Genomic DNA, 14,627 nt, shown 5'->3' with positions numbered 1-14,627 from the left:
ACATATAGGCAACATTTTGTATGATGCTTTTAAGTAAAACGATCTGGATCCTGATGTTGGAGCAGCAGACCATGATGTATTTAGAATTATTTGTATTAAAATATGTCCTTTATTAAACCCATCACTGGCTGAAAATTGTGTACTTTGATTTATTATTCTCAGCTTTATTATGTTAAGTTCGTTAAAGCATTCGCTATTTGTAGAGGTTCATTATTCTTTTACAGTTTGATTTTCATGAAAAAAGTTTAGCGAAACTTTTACATTTGGCTACTTACCTGATGTAAAACATTTTGCCGGTGGATTAATTTCCGCCACCATACGCATATTTACGCTCGATCGATGAATGTTCTCAAACATTCCCTTATCGGCAGCCACGGTAGTAACACCTACGAGTTGAGATTGTGTCTTTCTATTCTATTCTGCCGAAACCATACTGCTAAGACATTATTTAAATCGCGACACTAAAATAATAGAACTTAATAGCAATGGCAGTTAGGTTTGACATGGCGCTAAATTCATACCCTGCATACTGGTCACTATCAGATGTTAAAAATAGTTATACTAAATGTCAAACGGCACTTTATCGTTCCAATTTTGAAGACCAAACAAACGATAGAGCTCATGACGTTTGTAACGTATCTATTTTGTAGTAATTTTATTATATTTATGATCACGGAAAGTGATTTTTTTAAGTGAAACATGCTTCGAAATTAGGGGTAGGTATAGTTGAATATGAAGATGGCCAGTATGACTCGAAGCAGGGGCCAAGTTTATAGTGTTGGAAATTACCTGATGACCGGTAAGGTCTTGGGAAAAGGGCATTTTGCAAGAGTGGAAGAAGCAACGCATAGGATCATTGGAAAGAAGGTCCAAATATTTTTATTCTTTTGAATTTTAATGTTTGAGTTAGTTACTATGAATTTATAAGCATGGTCACAAAGTATTTAATAATTAAGTATTTTGTGTTCCGGTTTGAAGGGTGAGTTAGCCAGTACAACTACAGGCACTAGGGAGATAAGCACTTAGTTTCCAAGGTTGCTGGTGCGTTGCCGACGTAAGGAAGGGTATGGGGTATTTAATAGTGTCAGTGTCTACAGGTGGCTGTGACCATTTACCATCAGGTGGTGTACATATATAAAAAAGGTGCATGTACTTATTTAAGCGCGTAAGAAGTTTTACTTCTTTGGCGTAATTAAAAATAGTATGGTAAATATAATATTAGAGATTTACACGATGTTATCAGCATCAGACAACGATTTGACATTTAATTGGCGGTTCAGCGAGCATCTTCATCATGTACTTTTCAAATCACCTTATGTGCGCGCATTATTAAAATTCACTTATATTATTTTTTTTCAAACGCTTCTAAAGAAAAATAACTTCAAAAAGGGAATTAAAAAATAATATTGCTTCGTACAGTAGTGTATTTTGCACGACTCAAAAGCACTGCCATGTAGAGTGCTATACGATCGAAAAAATGTTTAATCTCATTTCAGTAACTTTTTTTTTAATAGTTATTATATTTTTTAAATTGTAATCAGGTAGCTATTAAAATCATCGATCTAACTTGCATCAAGGAAGAGTACGCGCGTCGTAACTTGCACCGGGAACCGAGAGTGATGGCCAAGCTTCGACACCCTTGTATTGCCGCATTGTACGAGACAATGATGGTAAATTTATTAACAACCCTTTTGCTATTTATGCGTACGATATTTTATGCTGCATGGCAACTAAGGTAGTCCAAAAAAAAACTTGCAAATGTTCCGGCGCGATGTCGCCACGTAAAAAATAAATCTTAGTAGCTATCAGAGTATATATAATGCTTATATCTCGTATGCCTATGTTTATAAAATTAAATCAAGTCCTGTACCTGTCAAGTATAACGTTAAACACTGGCATTATCAACAATTTGCAAAAATCCTAAATTGATATTGAAAAATGTATCTATTTCATTCAAAATTTATTTAAATAATGTTTGTTATTCTATGTAAACATACTTGCATAAAAGAACGATTTTCTAGCACGGTCCCCGCCTGTACGTGGTAATGGAAGCTGCGTGTGGCGGCGATCTGTGCGCGCATGTGCTGCAGGCGCGCGGCTCTGCTCGGGGGCTTCCCGAGCCTCGCGCGCGCTCGCTGGCGGCGCAGTTAGTGTCCGCTGTGCGGCACATGCACTCACGTGGAGTTGTACATCGGTAACTGACTAGGACTAAATAGGCAATGATTCTTTTCTGGGAAAATCTTATTCAAAAATACCATAAATCAATTCATGAAATTATGAACAATCAATGAAATGTAATTGTTTTTGACAAGGATTTGTTTTTAATTTGAATACAATTATTTGACAGGGATTTGAAGATGGAAAACATCATGTTGGATAGCACAAAGCAGTACATCAAGATTGTTGGTAGGTTTGGAAAGACCTTAAATAGATTATTAATTAAATATACCATCTATAATTGAAAGTAATCGAAAGAAATAAAATACTTTGTATTACGTGACTTTCAAATATATTTTCGCTCTAATAAATATATCAATTATGTTTTACTAAAAAGCTCTATCCTGAGATAATCAACATTAAGTAATCGACAAACAGTATTGGAGGTAAATATTTTTATTTTGGTTGTACTTTTCGAATGTAGTAAAAATTTGGTTAAATTACATCAAATCTCGCTTAACGTGTCCTTCAGTCACGTTTAGAGTGAATACTAGTAAGGGATATGTCTAGATTTCGGTCTGTCTAATTTGTGGCGTGCGGGCGGCGCGCTCGCAACTCCCTGCGGTTCGCTGGAGTACGCCGCGCCAGAGCTGTTCGAGGACGGACGTCGCTACGGACCGGAAGTCGATCTGTGGAGCATGTCAGTGGTATTTTGAACGCACTAATATGATCGAGCCCTGTATTTAAGTAATCACAAGATTTATTCACGATTTTAGCGAAGTTGAATTTGATAATACTTATGAATTAAGGATCTTTTCTATTCGGTAAAATCTCTTGTTAGCGCTCTTTGCGATATGGCATTGAAATGAATGTCGTTATATTACATCGGACGTATTTGTCAATACGATCACGATACTATGCGGTGCCATTAATGTGATCATGTCCCCAGCGGTGTCATAGTGTACGGCATGGTGACGGGTGGGTTACCGTTTTCGTCGGCGACGGGCGGAGGGAGCGGCTCGCGTTCGCAGTTACGAGCCGCCATCGCACGCGGCGTCACTCGTCGACAACGAGCAGCGCTCGTTTGCGTCTCCACGGGTGAGGTTAACAATATTGATTGTAAAATGGCAACTGAAAATTGCCTTTTACCTTTGATATATGTAACACACAACATCCCATCCATCAACGGAGACGAAATCCCCTATTAATTCCGACCGCAAATGCCTAGGAGTATTAGTAGAGTGGCTTATTGATCGCACATGGTTATATCCTCACTAGGCCTTACAAGTCTCCTTAGGATAGCGGTTCGATATAGTAGTCTGAGTACATAACTCATCTTTTGACTAGAAGTTTGAAGCTGATTCAACCTGATCAAATGCGGGGTAAACACATCTCTCTCTCTTTTATCTTTAGACTGATTTTCGGTTAAAATGCTGCACCGTTACTTATGGGGTTTCACTATTCAAATTCACTCGTCCCGGTCCAGTCTCTGCCCCATATAGATATGATATGATAGTGTCATTTTTTATTTCACTTGATGTAGCCGACTCCATTTTTTGGACGAGCAGAACAGATGATATGGGTCACACGGTATGGGACGGTGATAGCAAAAGTCAATGTAATTATATATAGTCGTCAAATAAGATCGATAAAAGTCAGTTGGTTTGCCATTAGCAGGGCTCTGCTCTAAAATAGTTCATTCGTCAACTAATATTCTCTTGCGCTTCATTTCTTTCACTCACACCATTTGTGAGAATTGATGTCATTGATCTGTGCTGGTCACACGATGGGGTATTTTGATATTTTGAGAAGGACCGCCATCTTATTTCACATTACAAAACAATATAACTATATTTACTCTTTTTATTTCGTTTTAATGTCAAGTATATTTTGTGGTACAGCGTTTAGTGCTATGTGCAGTATTGAGTTAATTCTTTTTCTGCTTTGTTGCCAAATCTTCTTGGACCATGAGCCGACCCGTTGGAAATTAACTCGTCTACAAACTTGCTAAAATGGCAGTCTTAAATCTACTAGAAAACAGATTACGCTACAATTATACTGTTTAATATAATGTATAGTTGTTGTTGTTATAGTTGACGACTAGTTTTTAGGTAAAGTCCCATTATAAAATGATTGCTTGAAGCCGGAAACTCACAGTTTTGTTACCTGACCAAAACAATTTCTATTTGATGTGATTGAATTAAGAGTTTTAATGAAATAGTTACTGCAACATAGCTTTTCGATTTCTACTGATAAAAATAATATTTATATCTATAAATACAAAATCCTGTTTAAAAATTATGAAATAGAAGTAGACTTTTAGTTCCAATTATGATAGACTTGGCCGAGTTAGTAGATTACATTTAATTTTTTGTATCGATTATTATGACTTTGATAATATGTTGTTAATAATATAATTAAATCAATTGCCTTGTTACATGGAGTACTTTATTCAACTATTATTATTATTTATGAAACATTAAGCCTATGCCATCAAAAAATTATTTTAATTATACACTACGTATATACACTTTATTTGTTAATATTTTTTATCACTGCAATAGGACAAACTTTCACATTCAAATTTAATATGATTTATCTTCCGTACAGGATCAAATTGTTACAATTATTTATTTCACTCACACAACAAAATTAATCAATTTTAAATGATATATATTAACACAAGAACTTCAGTCCATTTCAGTCTATGCTGATAAACATTCTCACGTTTTTTCTTCGTGATGACGGTTCCCCCGTGGGATGCCTGAAACAAATACATGTTATTTTAGGAATATGAAATAACTCCTTGTGGTGCTTTTAAAAAAAAAAACATAAATGAAAAGCGTGTGTAGACTGAAATATGGACATATACAATTTAAAATATTTTAGACTGTTATTTAAATAGGTTTTTTAATAAAAACGTTAAATAATATTTTAATGGATAATATTTATAGCAGCTTTGACTTTATTTTTAAATAATTAAATGCTATTTAAAATTAGATCGATTTAAATTTTACCCTCCCTGCGTTTGCTGTCATGCTTGTACCACGTTGCCATGTCATCGACAAAATTAAAATAAGATTGAGTACAAAAACTTTAGTTTTATTTGAATTGGTCTATACTGTTGATAGATTTAAACGTTTTCAGAATGTAAGAACTTCATCCAACAGCTTCTTGAACCGAAAGTGGAGCTCCGGATGAAGATAGAGGAAGCGGCGAGACATCGTTGGGTCAAAAAGTCAGGCATGAGAATGAAAACTCACCCGCTTGGATCCGTCGATTCCAAAGCTAATAGAGAGGTATCCAGCTTGTATTGCATTAAGCGTGTACAGCAGCGGGAACTGCATTTTGCGCCTCTTTTTTCTCAAATTAGTTTACCTTTACATGTTCAAAAAAGTTGTCCTTGAAGGTATGTTTATTCGAAATAAATTGTGTCAGACAAACGGCAGCAATATTTTGATGTTCACATCTTTGTGTCATAATATATGTGTTATAGCTTCACTTCCGATATTGACAATGTTTTGGGATACATATTTTCCATTTAAGATAAAGGATTTTTTACTTGCGAGATTCGACTATAATATGTATATAATTACAATACGAATGGTGTTATTACTTATTATTTATGAGGTTAAACTATGATTTTTTATTTATTATATTTCAGATATATAGACAGATATCAGAACTGTCCGGACAAACTTTGATGGACGTGGTGGCCCATATTAAAGCTGATCCATTCGGCGCAATAGCTGGCATTTACAATATTAAAACACATCTTCATCAACTCTATGCAACATCCATAGTGGACTTACTCTGGTCTGCCAACCCACAAGAATCTAGACCACAAACTCCGCCTGAATATCGCGCTAAATATGAACTCGATACACCTAGTAGCAGTCAAAAGACTCTTTCCATTCCTGACCTTATTACAAAACCGGCAAGAGTTAGTCAATTTGGAATACAAAAATCTGAAATGATAAAACCGACTATCCCCAAAATGGTGAATAGCAGAACTTTAAATGTGAGCAATTTCAATTCCTCGGTCCTTCCAAACACTTCTCAGAAAGTCAATCAAATACCGACTACAACAATCACAGAATCAAATAAAAGTACAAGATTAACCAGACCATTGGGCGTGTATGGATTGAAAAAGCCAGTTTTCAAGGTGTATGAAAATGGAGACGGATTGGACAGGAGATTACCCTGTATCAACGAACATTCCAACTTGGACGTGGCAGACGCTAAAAATACTTCTTGGCAGAATAGAAACCAAAGTGTTAGAAGACCTGATTTGGATGAACCTCTAAGACTCAATAGTTGTCCGAATAGATCTGGGGACGTAAAAAGAGATTCGATTTACAAACGAGTTGGTGATGGATTGCAAAGGTAAATTGTTCATAATTTTTTTTGATGAGTGATCTGATGGCTCATGGAAATTGTTACTGTAAGAAATATTAACCATCCCTTACATCGAAAATGCGCATCCGCAAAAATTGGGAACTAAGAGGTACGTTACGTTACGTTGAGGTTCTTTATGCCTGTGGTCACACCTATCTCTTTTATTCGTCATAAAAAGGACATTAACGAGCCTTCATATAACGAGGATTTAGGGGATTAATAAATCTGTGTCCAACAAGTCCGGGCCACAATTACAAATATTATTATCTACTCTCTATATCATCATATAAAAATAGTTTGCTTTATTTCTTAGTAATTATTACTTTGCGACAGAAAAGTTCAACGAATGTGTGACGGTATTTTTATGTTTTCAGTTGGCGAAATAACGTCACAAGTCCATCGACTCGAATACTTCTACAAAGCACCGCGACAACGATTAAGCGAGCTTCATTAGGGTGACTATTTTTTTATGCATATCTTATATTATATATATTATTTATGTATATCGCTTATTAGACGCTGGGAACCCAGCCTTATACGCCCCTTTCTTTAGATTTGACGGTTTAGTGCTCTCCCATCTTTTCTCTCTGTCTCTCTCTCCAATTTATATTAAATGAAAGTTTCATTTAATATAAATTGGCTAAAGGTACACTTCCCAGAATATTATAGTGCATGTAGGTGTGTACAGATACAAGTGCGCTCTTTATTTTAAATTGCAAATCAGTCACGACCAGGTTGAATTTTTTTCAATGGATACATTGCGGCTTTTTAACCCAAAACCTCTGGTACTGCCGACTAGATCAAAGAGGTAGTCAAGTCAGTTAATTTTATGAAAACTTGGGGCAAAATTTAGTACCTTACGAATATATTTTTGATAAATATTATATAGTTAAAAAGTACATTTTATTTTCAGAAATATTATCAGTCCACATTCATCGTCGAACAGTCACTGTAAAAGTGAACGAGCGATGCCGGTGAGAACCACACGTTATTAATGATTTGAGTTGTATAGATATGAAACTGACTGACAGGGCTTTAAAAAGATTAATTGAAAACTAAAGTTTAGTATTTTTGTTTATACCAAGTCAAATCAAGTTAAGTACATTTGAACAGCATATCGTTAAACTATTTGTCACTATGGAAAGTCCATGGGATAGTCCAAATGACTACTAAGTAGACTTGGTAGGAACTACCCTGTTTAACTCGGTTTAACGGTTTATCTTGACTAAGAATAAGAATGCTTTGTTTATCGATCCAATATAATAATCCCTTCTCAAATTATTTGAATGTTGTAGTTTGTTTTTTAACGACATGGATTTGATATTATAGTCAATACAAATATATTTTTTCAGTATGAAATCGTTTATTTATATTTAATAACCTTTTTTTAGGTCGGATGGTTCTCAACGAGACCTCTCAGCAAAGAGTCTCACTCGCAGCGGCTGCGTCGGACGGCGCTCATGAAATGACTAAATTATCGATTTATATAATATATTTTTTCGAACGACTTATTTTTTTTAATCTATTAAAATTCCATTCATGTCACGTTTAATGTAATTTTAAGTGAATAAATTTATTATATTCTGACTAGTGTTAGTGTTAAAAATTATAGTATAAATTTTGTTCCACTGCTATTTTGCTAAATAGACCGCAATATTAGTTACGAAAACGGCATTTTATTTGTGGACAAAGTGTTTTTAATTTTAGCGGGGTTGGCCATGTCTTATATCGAAGTGGTACGGACCGGTGTCAGTGGTAGGGCATGTGCGCGGGGTTGGCCATGTCTTATATCGGAGTGGTACGGACCGGTGTCAGTGGTAGGGCATGTGCGCGGGGTTGGCCATGTCTTATATCGGAGTGGTACGGACCGGTGTCAGTGGTAGGGCATGTGCGCGGGGTTGGCCATGTCTTATATCGGAGTGGTACGGACCGGTGTCAGTGGTAGGGCATGTGCGCGGGGTTGGCCATGTCTTATATCGGAGTGGTACGGACCGGTGTCAGTGGTAGGGCATGTGCGCGGGGTTGGCCATGTCTTATATCGGAGTGGTACGGACCGGTGTCAGTGGTAGGGCATGTGCGCGGGGTTGGCCATGTCTTATATCGGAGTGGTACGGACCGGTGTCAGTGGTAGGGCATGTGCGCGGGGTTGGCCATGTCTTATATCGGAGTGGTACGGACCGGTGTCAGTGGTAGGGCATGTGCGCGGGGTTGGCCATGTCTTATATCGGAGTGGTACGGACCGGTGTCAGTGGTAGGGCATGTGCGCGGGGTTGGCCATGGCGGCGAGGCGCGTGTAGGTGGTGTGCGCGCGCGCCGGCGCCGCCGCCTCGCTGCTCGCCGCGTCGCTCTTGAACACGGCCACGCCTTTCCACTGGTTCATGTACTGCACTGTAGGGCGGGAAAAACATATTTAAGATTTTCGTATCAATTATATTAAAATAGAGGAACCAAAATAATTTACGAGGTCAATGAATTTACTTTTCCATAGTCTGACGCAGCAGTCGTCGCCGGACGATGCCAGTAGCGTTCCCGTCACGTTCCAGGAAACGCGCCACACGCACGAGTTGTGATCTTCGAAAGCTGCCATCACTTCCGTCTTGAACCGCACTCCACCACCGTTGGTTGTGCTCGATGATTCCCTGCAATATTTTGATCGGATAGGGTGATACGTTAATACGTTTTTTGTTTACAAAACCTTTACAAAACATTTTGTTTAGTCTTTACAAAACCAACAACATACTTTCTCATAAGTGTACTCGTGCTGCCCGAGGCTTAGCAGGAGAAAATTTAAAAATATATTTGTGACATTTCACTTTGTAGAGGCTATTGCCCGAGTTAACATACTTTACTATTAAGGACTTACGAAAGAGGTTCAATCTTGATGATTCTAACGTCTTTGGTAGCAACCGCTAATAGGTGGAAGGAGCGTCCCAAGTTTGGCGCAAAAGCCAAATCGTTAACTGGTTCAACTACAGAAGATAAACATTCAGTTCTCGTCCATCGACGTGACGATTCGCTGTACCTGAAATTTTATAAAAATTATCGTAGATCAAACTACTAGTTTACGCGCGCGGCTTCACCCGCGTTTGAGGGGGGAGGGAGATGTGGGTGTTTGGAAAGCTCATTTTTCCGGGAAAAAAGTTAAGTATCCTATGTGCTATTCAAGACCATGATCTATCTCTGGGACAAATTTCATTCAGATCTGTTGTTCAGTCGTTTTGATGAGATTTAAAAAATATCATAAGGATTTCTAATAGCCCATTGAAATGTCACATGGGCTGAATATTTCTTAAAAGACGCAATTTTATTTATGGAACATATAGGGGAGTCAATACAAGCTTAACCTCAAGTTTGTGGAATTGCCACCGTTGTCCCCCGGCCGCCATCTTGAAAAAAGTGGTGAAAACACGTTTTTCGCGATAAACGGATGGCAACCCCATAAACTTGGGGTTAAGCTTGTATTGACCATATACCTGTTCCATAACTAAAATTGCGTCCTCTAAGAAATATTCAGTTTGGCCCTCAACTTATAACATTTCAATAGCCTATAAGGATATTTGAAGCTTGATTGTTAGCACCATAGTCGAAAAGTCATTAAAAGAATATATGTTATCGGACATTAGTTACCAATAAATCTAGCCAGATTGTAAGCTTACGACAAATTGCGAACGGCGCACATTGGTCTTTCTCCTGAAGTATCAGACAGTGTGATAATGTGTTTGTTCACATATACCTGATACTGATACATCACGTCTTGCCTACTTTTACAAGTTTGTTGTTTAAAATATTTTATAATTCATAGAAGATACTCACTCATATATAAATACTTTTTCATTATTTGCAATCTTATCACTTTGGGTTCCTGTTGCATTAACATTATTAGGTTCGTCACTTCCAACAGCCAGCATTGGAGGGTTTGAATTACTTCTGTGAAAGGAAAGTTTCAATATATATATCGAAAAATGGCGTTTTGAATTTCGGCAAAAATGTTTTCGTTACTTTGGAAGTCAAATTAAAGTGGATTTACGTAGTTAAGTGAAATATTGTTGTATTAAAAATGAAGATATATTAATCAAGAACTGTTTGTAGTAAATCATAAAGCGGACTTATCAACAAAACACTCGTGATATTGAAAAGTACGGTTTGTTTTGGTTCTTTCCTATTCCCATTGGAATAGAGTATATATATATTTATAAGTAGGCTTTTGTTTTTAAGGACTGAATTAAATGTCTAAAAACCACTATTTAATCTAACATTAAAATCTGCAGGGCTATTCTGTTAGACATTAACACTAATTTTATAAAAAAAAAACGAATGTTAAATGTTAATGTAATTAAATTCTGTTAGAACAAACTCGAAACTTAATACAGAAATAATTATAACATTTGAATAACTCATCAAAATAACATATCGCCATAAATTCTTAATTTCACATCTCATGAAGTGAATTAATCAAATAGCAGTGCTGCACTTGTGCACACATTTGTGCAATGAGTCCTGCACAGATGGCTAATTTCCTTTGTGTTAAAAAAAAATACATTCAATAGAGTTGTTTTAGTCTATAGAGCATGTGTTTAATTAACTCAGAAGTGCCATACATATAAAAAGACTTACGAGATACAAACACACCTGTTAGATAAATAGATTTTCGTCTTTTTTTTTTTTGTTCCGAGATGTGGATAGAACGCGTGCATCTTAACCGATGATTTCAGGTTTAAACCCAGGCAGGCACCACTGAATTTTCATGTGTTTAATTTGTGTTTATAATTCATCTCATGCTCGGCGGTGAAGGAAAACATTGTGAGGAAACCTGCATGTGTAACCTAATTTCTGCCACATGTGTATTCCACCAAACCGCATTGGAGCAGCGTATTGGAATATGCACCAAACCTTCTCCTCAAAGTGAGAGGAGGCCTTTAGTTTAGCCCAGCAGTGGGAAATTTACAGGCTGCTAATGCTAATGCATTATTTTTTAGAAATCAATAATCTTTGTTTTAAAAATTTTTTTCTGCTTGCTGACTTAGTTGGTGTGAATCCTTCATCTCTGGAATACAGTTTTAGCTGTAACACAATACCAAACTCACCTAGATAATGATGGATTCCATGAAAGGCAACTAATTGAGACTTTCGTTGGTATTTCATGTTGCAATGTCCATTGTGCTAAATTCATAACATCTGGTGCTTCATATATCCTAAAATAATAATAAAAATACAATTTATAATAAAATATACATGTATTCATTTAATAAAAATTAAAAATACAAATACAAAGTGTTTTAATTGGAAAGATCAAATTTTCATTCATTCAATTCCTTACAATGTTTTCCATCAACACCAACCATAATACTAATTATGAACAACAAAAATTCAATGCTCAAGATCATTTACTTTCCTGCTCAGTGAACTTTTAAATATCTTTTTAAGACAAAATATGCACTAGCCAAGCTTAAATCAGTTCAATCTAGAGGAAAGTCAGATTAGTTAGTCTAATTTGAACTATTAAATACTGCACATTTATTGGTTGCTGATTGTATCACGATTAACCAATCACCATTCAGATAAGGAAATTTAGTTATTCAGACTTTGATTAAGGTTACAGAAACTGAAAATAAGTCTTATATATATATAAATGAACAAAACTTTTTTTGTAGCATGATTTGATCACCTTATAATACCATCTGCAGAACATGTTACAAGTAGTAGGCCTAAATGTTTTGGGCCAAATTTTACATCAGTCACTGAAGTTCTGGAATCTACTAAGTTGGATCGTTTAACCCATGTCCGTAGGCCTTTCTCTGAACCTGATGCTGAAGTGTCACCTAGAAAAGTAAAATTAATTGTATAACACAACAAAGTATTTACAAAAAAATAGTGTTAAATAGTCAAGCAACATTGTTATAATTTCCTTTTTTTTCTATTAATGGAACAAAATAATTTAAATTTATCCCTCAAAAATTGTCTATTTACTATTTATATGACTATACTTAAATAAACATGTACTTAGTAACACACTATTTGATTATTTTTTCAAGATTTCAACCAAGAATGAGTCTATTCAATAAAGTTGTTTATTTATAATAACTGCTGTGGTTAGAGTATGCTTTAATATAGTGGACATTTATAAATAAATTAATAAACCTTACCAACTTCTTCCCATATAGCAGCTGTTCTGTCAAAGGAGCAAGTGGCCAGTACTTGTCCAAATTCAGGATGTGCCCAAGTAACTTTCCACACTGAACCATGATGAGCTTTCCAACTAGCTGTTAGACGCCAACCTCCTTGGCCATCAGTATCCCACACCTGTAAATGTATTTCAATGGAGTTTGAAGTTTGCCTCCATTTTAAAACATTTTTTTTTTTTGCTAAGGAATGATAATATAATATAGTATTTAACTAAGTATTTATATCTACGAAGATTACAAAGGTTTTAAACATACTAAACTCTGTTATCTCGAAAATCTAATAATATCAAATTAATTATTTATCAAATAAATTTATTGTATTTTTACTAAATTTATCATTAACGATTTGTAAAGATTCTATAATTTATGAAGACAACGATAAAGATCACAATTTGTATTTAAAAAAATCTAATTCAATAAGTATTACAATTATGTTAAGTGTTTTTGATAATAACAACATAACCTACCTTCACGTGCTGATCACTCGAACAAGTGGCCATTCTCTCACCATAGAAGTCATAAGCCACATCGTGAATAAGATCTTTATGATCAGCAATAATAGTTTGAGATTCAAATAAATTAGTAGTTGCTAATTCACTCATTTTATAATAACAAAAAAGGAGACTTCAAAATAACGAGTGCTGATTAATGATAACGGATGAATTGACATTGACTTTGACGTATAGTATTAAAAATAATAATGACTATTGTGCGTTCATATTTAATAATTTAATAGCACTTGTGAATTGTGTCGGTAGTATTCATTTTTTGAATAAAACAAATCTTCATATAGTTTATGGCTTTTAGTTAATAATTATATATATTTTATAACACATTTTTTATCATTCTATAAGATAATCAAATAAGGTTACAAAAAAAATCTATGGCAAACCTACTACAAGCGTACTTTTAAATTAAATAATTATTACATAGCATAGCATATATACAATCTTTTAAAAGTATGTCTTTCAGGGTGTTAGAATATTGGAGTATCTTCTATTCTCAAATATTTAGTACGTAATATAATCTTTATCATTAATTATGATATTAATATCTGCAGCATTGTTTAGCCCAGTCTTACCTAAAGAGTTTTTCTGCGTACCACTTGCAGAAAGAGTTTATACTTTCCTACGCTTCTATAGCAGAAATTATAATCATTTATATAACTAAAATTCATACCAAAGCCAAGAACGAATGGATCGATTTGGCCATTTTTAAAGTTTAAAATAGTATGATCCATATTTCTGAGACATTACCACAAGAACTTGGTAATGGGGCTTTGTGCAAGCCTGTCTGGGTAGATACTACTAATTTATCAAATATTCTACAGCTAAACAGCAATACTTTGTATTGTTTTGTTTCGATTAGAGGGCTGAATGAGCCAATTTTCGTACAGGCACTAGTGATATAACATCTTAGTACCCAAGGTTGGTGACGCGTTAGTACATATGATGAATGATTAATATGTCTTGCAGTACCAATGTCTATTTTCAGTGGTGACTACGTGTATCACTAATTGCCAATCGTGGCCTTATAAGACTGATCCTCCATTTTTATATAATGAACTAGTTATTTTGGCTTTTAATATCACCATCAATAGATTTGTTTTTAAATCTTTTTTAAATACTAAATAGATGTTACCCGCGACTTCGCCGGCGAGGAAGTTGAATAGGATTTTGTAAAAAATTTCATGGGTTTTAATTTTTTATTGCGCGAAACCCTAATTATTTTGCTTAATAAAACAAACACATTAGAAATTGTTTTTTTTTTCTTTGTTTACTGTTATTTTAACATATATCTATACTCCAGATTTATTTGGTTTTATAAACCAAATTGTTAGTTTACTATCTTTTATGTTTTACATATCAATAAAAAGACTCAAGACTATCA

The 14,627-nt window shown here is 35.1% G+C and overlaps 2 protein-coding genes across 2 annotated transcripts; one reads left to right on the top strand and one right to left on the bottom strand.

Annotated features, from left to right (window-relative positions):
- The first annotated feature begins 475 nt into the window (after nt 1-475).
- LOC113400987 (serine/threonine-protein kinase SIK3-like) lies at nt 476-8,062 on the top strand. The gene is made up of 11 exons (XM_026640681.2): nt 476-867; nt 1,542-1,670; nt 2,022-2,194; nt 2,348-2,406; nt 2,728-2,857; nt 3,107-3,255; nt 5,305-5,456; nt 5,822-6,543; nt 6,930-7,010; nt 7,469-7,529; nt 7,947-8,062. Exons 1-11 carry the CDS (start codon nt 733-735, stop codon nt 8,022-8,024), a joined length of 1,869 nt encoding a protein of 622 aa, XP_026496466.2. The 5' UTR covers nt 476-732; the 3' UTR covers nt 8,025-8,062.
- On the bottom strand, nt 4,625-13,411 carry LOC113400989 (nucleoporin SEH1). Its single transcript, XM_026640684.2, has 9 exons — nt 13,205-13,411; nt 12,699-12,855; nt 12,221-12,374; nt 11,640-11,747; nt 10,369-10,482; nt 9,419-9,577; nt 9,034-9,194; nt 8,796-8,943; nt 4,625-4,921 (listed from the first exon to the last, which is right to left on the bottom strand). The coding sequence occupies exons 1-8, from the start codon at nt 13,337-13,339 to the stop codon at nt 8,801-8,803; spliced, it is 1,131 nt and encodes a 376-aa protein (XP_026496469.1). The 5' UTR covers nt 13,340-13,411; the 3' UTR covers nt 4,625-4,921; nt 8,796-8,800.
- Between the last annotated feature and the right edge of the window lie 1,216 nt (nt 13,412-14,627).

Source organism: Vanessa tameamea, chromosome 18, assembly GCF_037043105.1.
Source record: "Vanessa tameamea isolate UH-Manoa-2023 chromosome 18, ilVanTame1 primary haplotype, whole genome shotgun sequence".
Taxonomy (NCBI): domain Eukaryota; kingdom Metazoa; phylum Arthropoda; class Insecta; order Lepidoptera; family Nymphalidae; genus Vanessa; species Vanessa tameamea.
The sequence above is the reverse complement of the archived record's forward strand: the minus strand, read 5'-3'. Positions and strand labels throughout refer to the sequence as shown.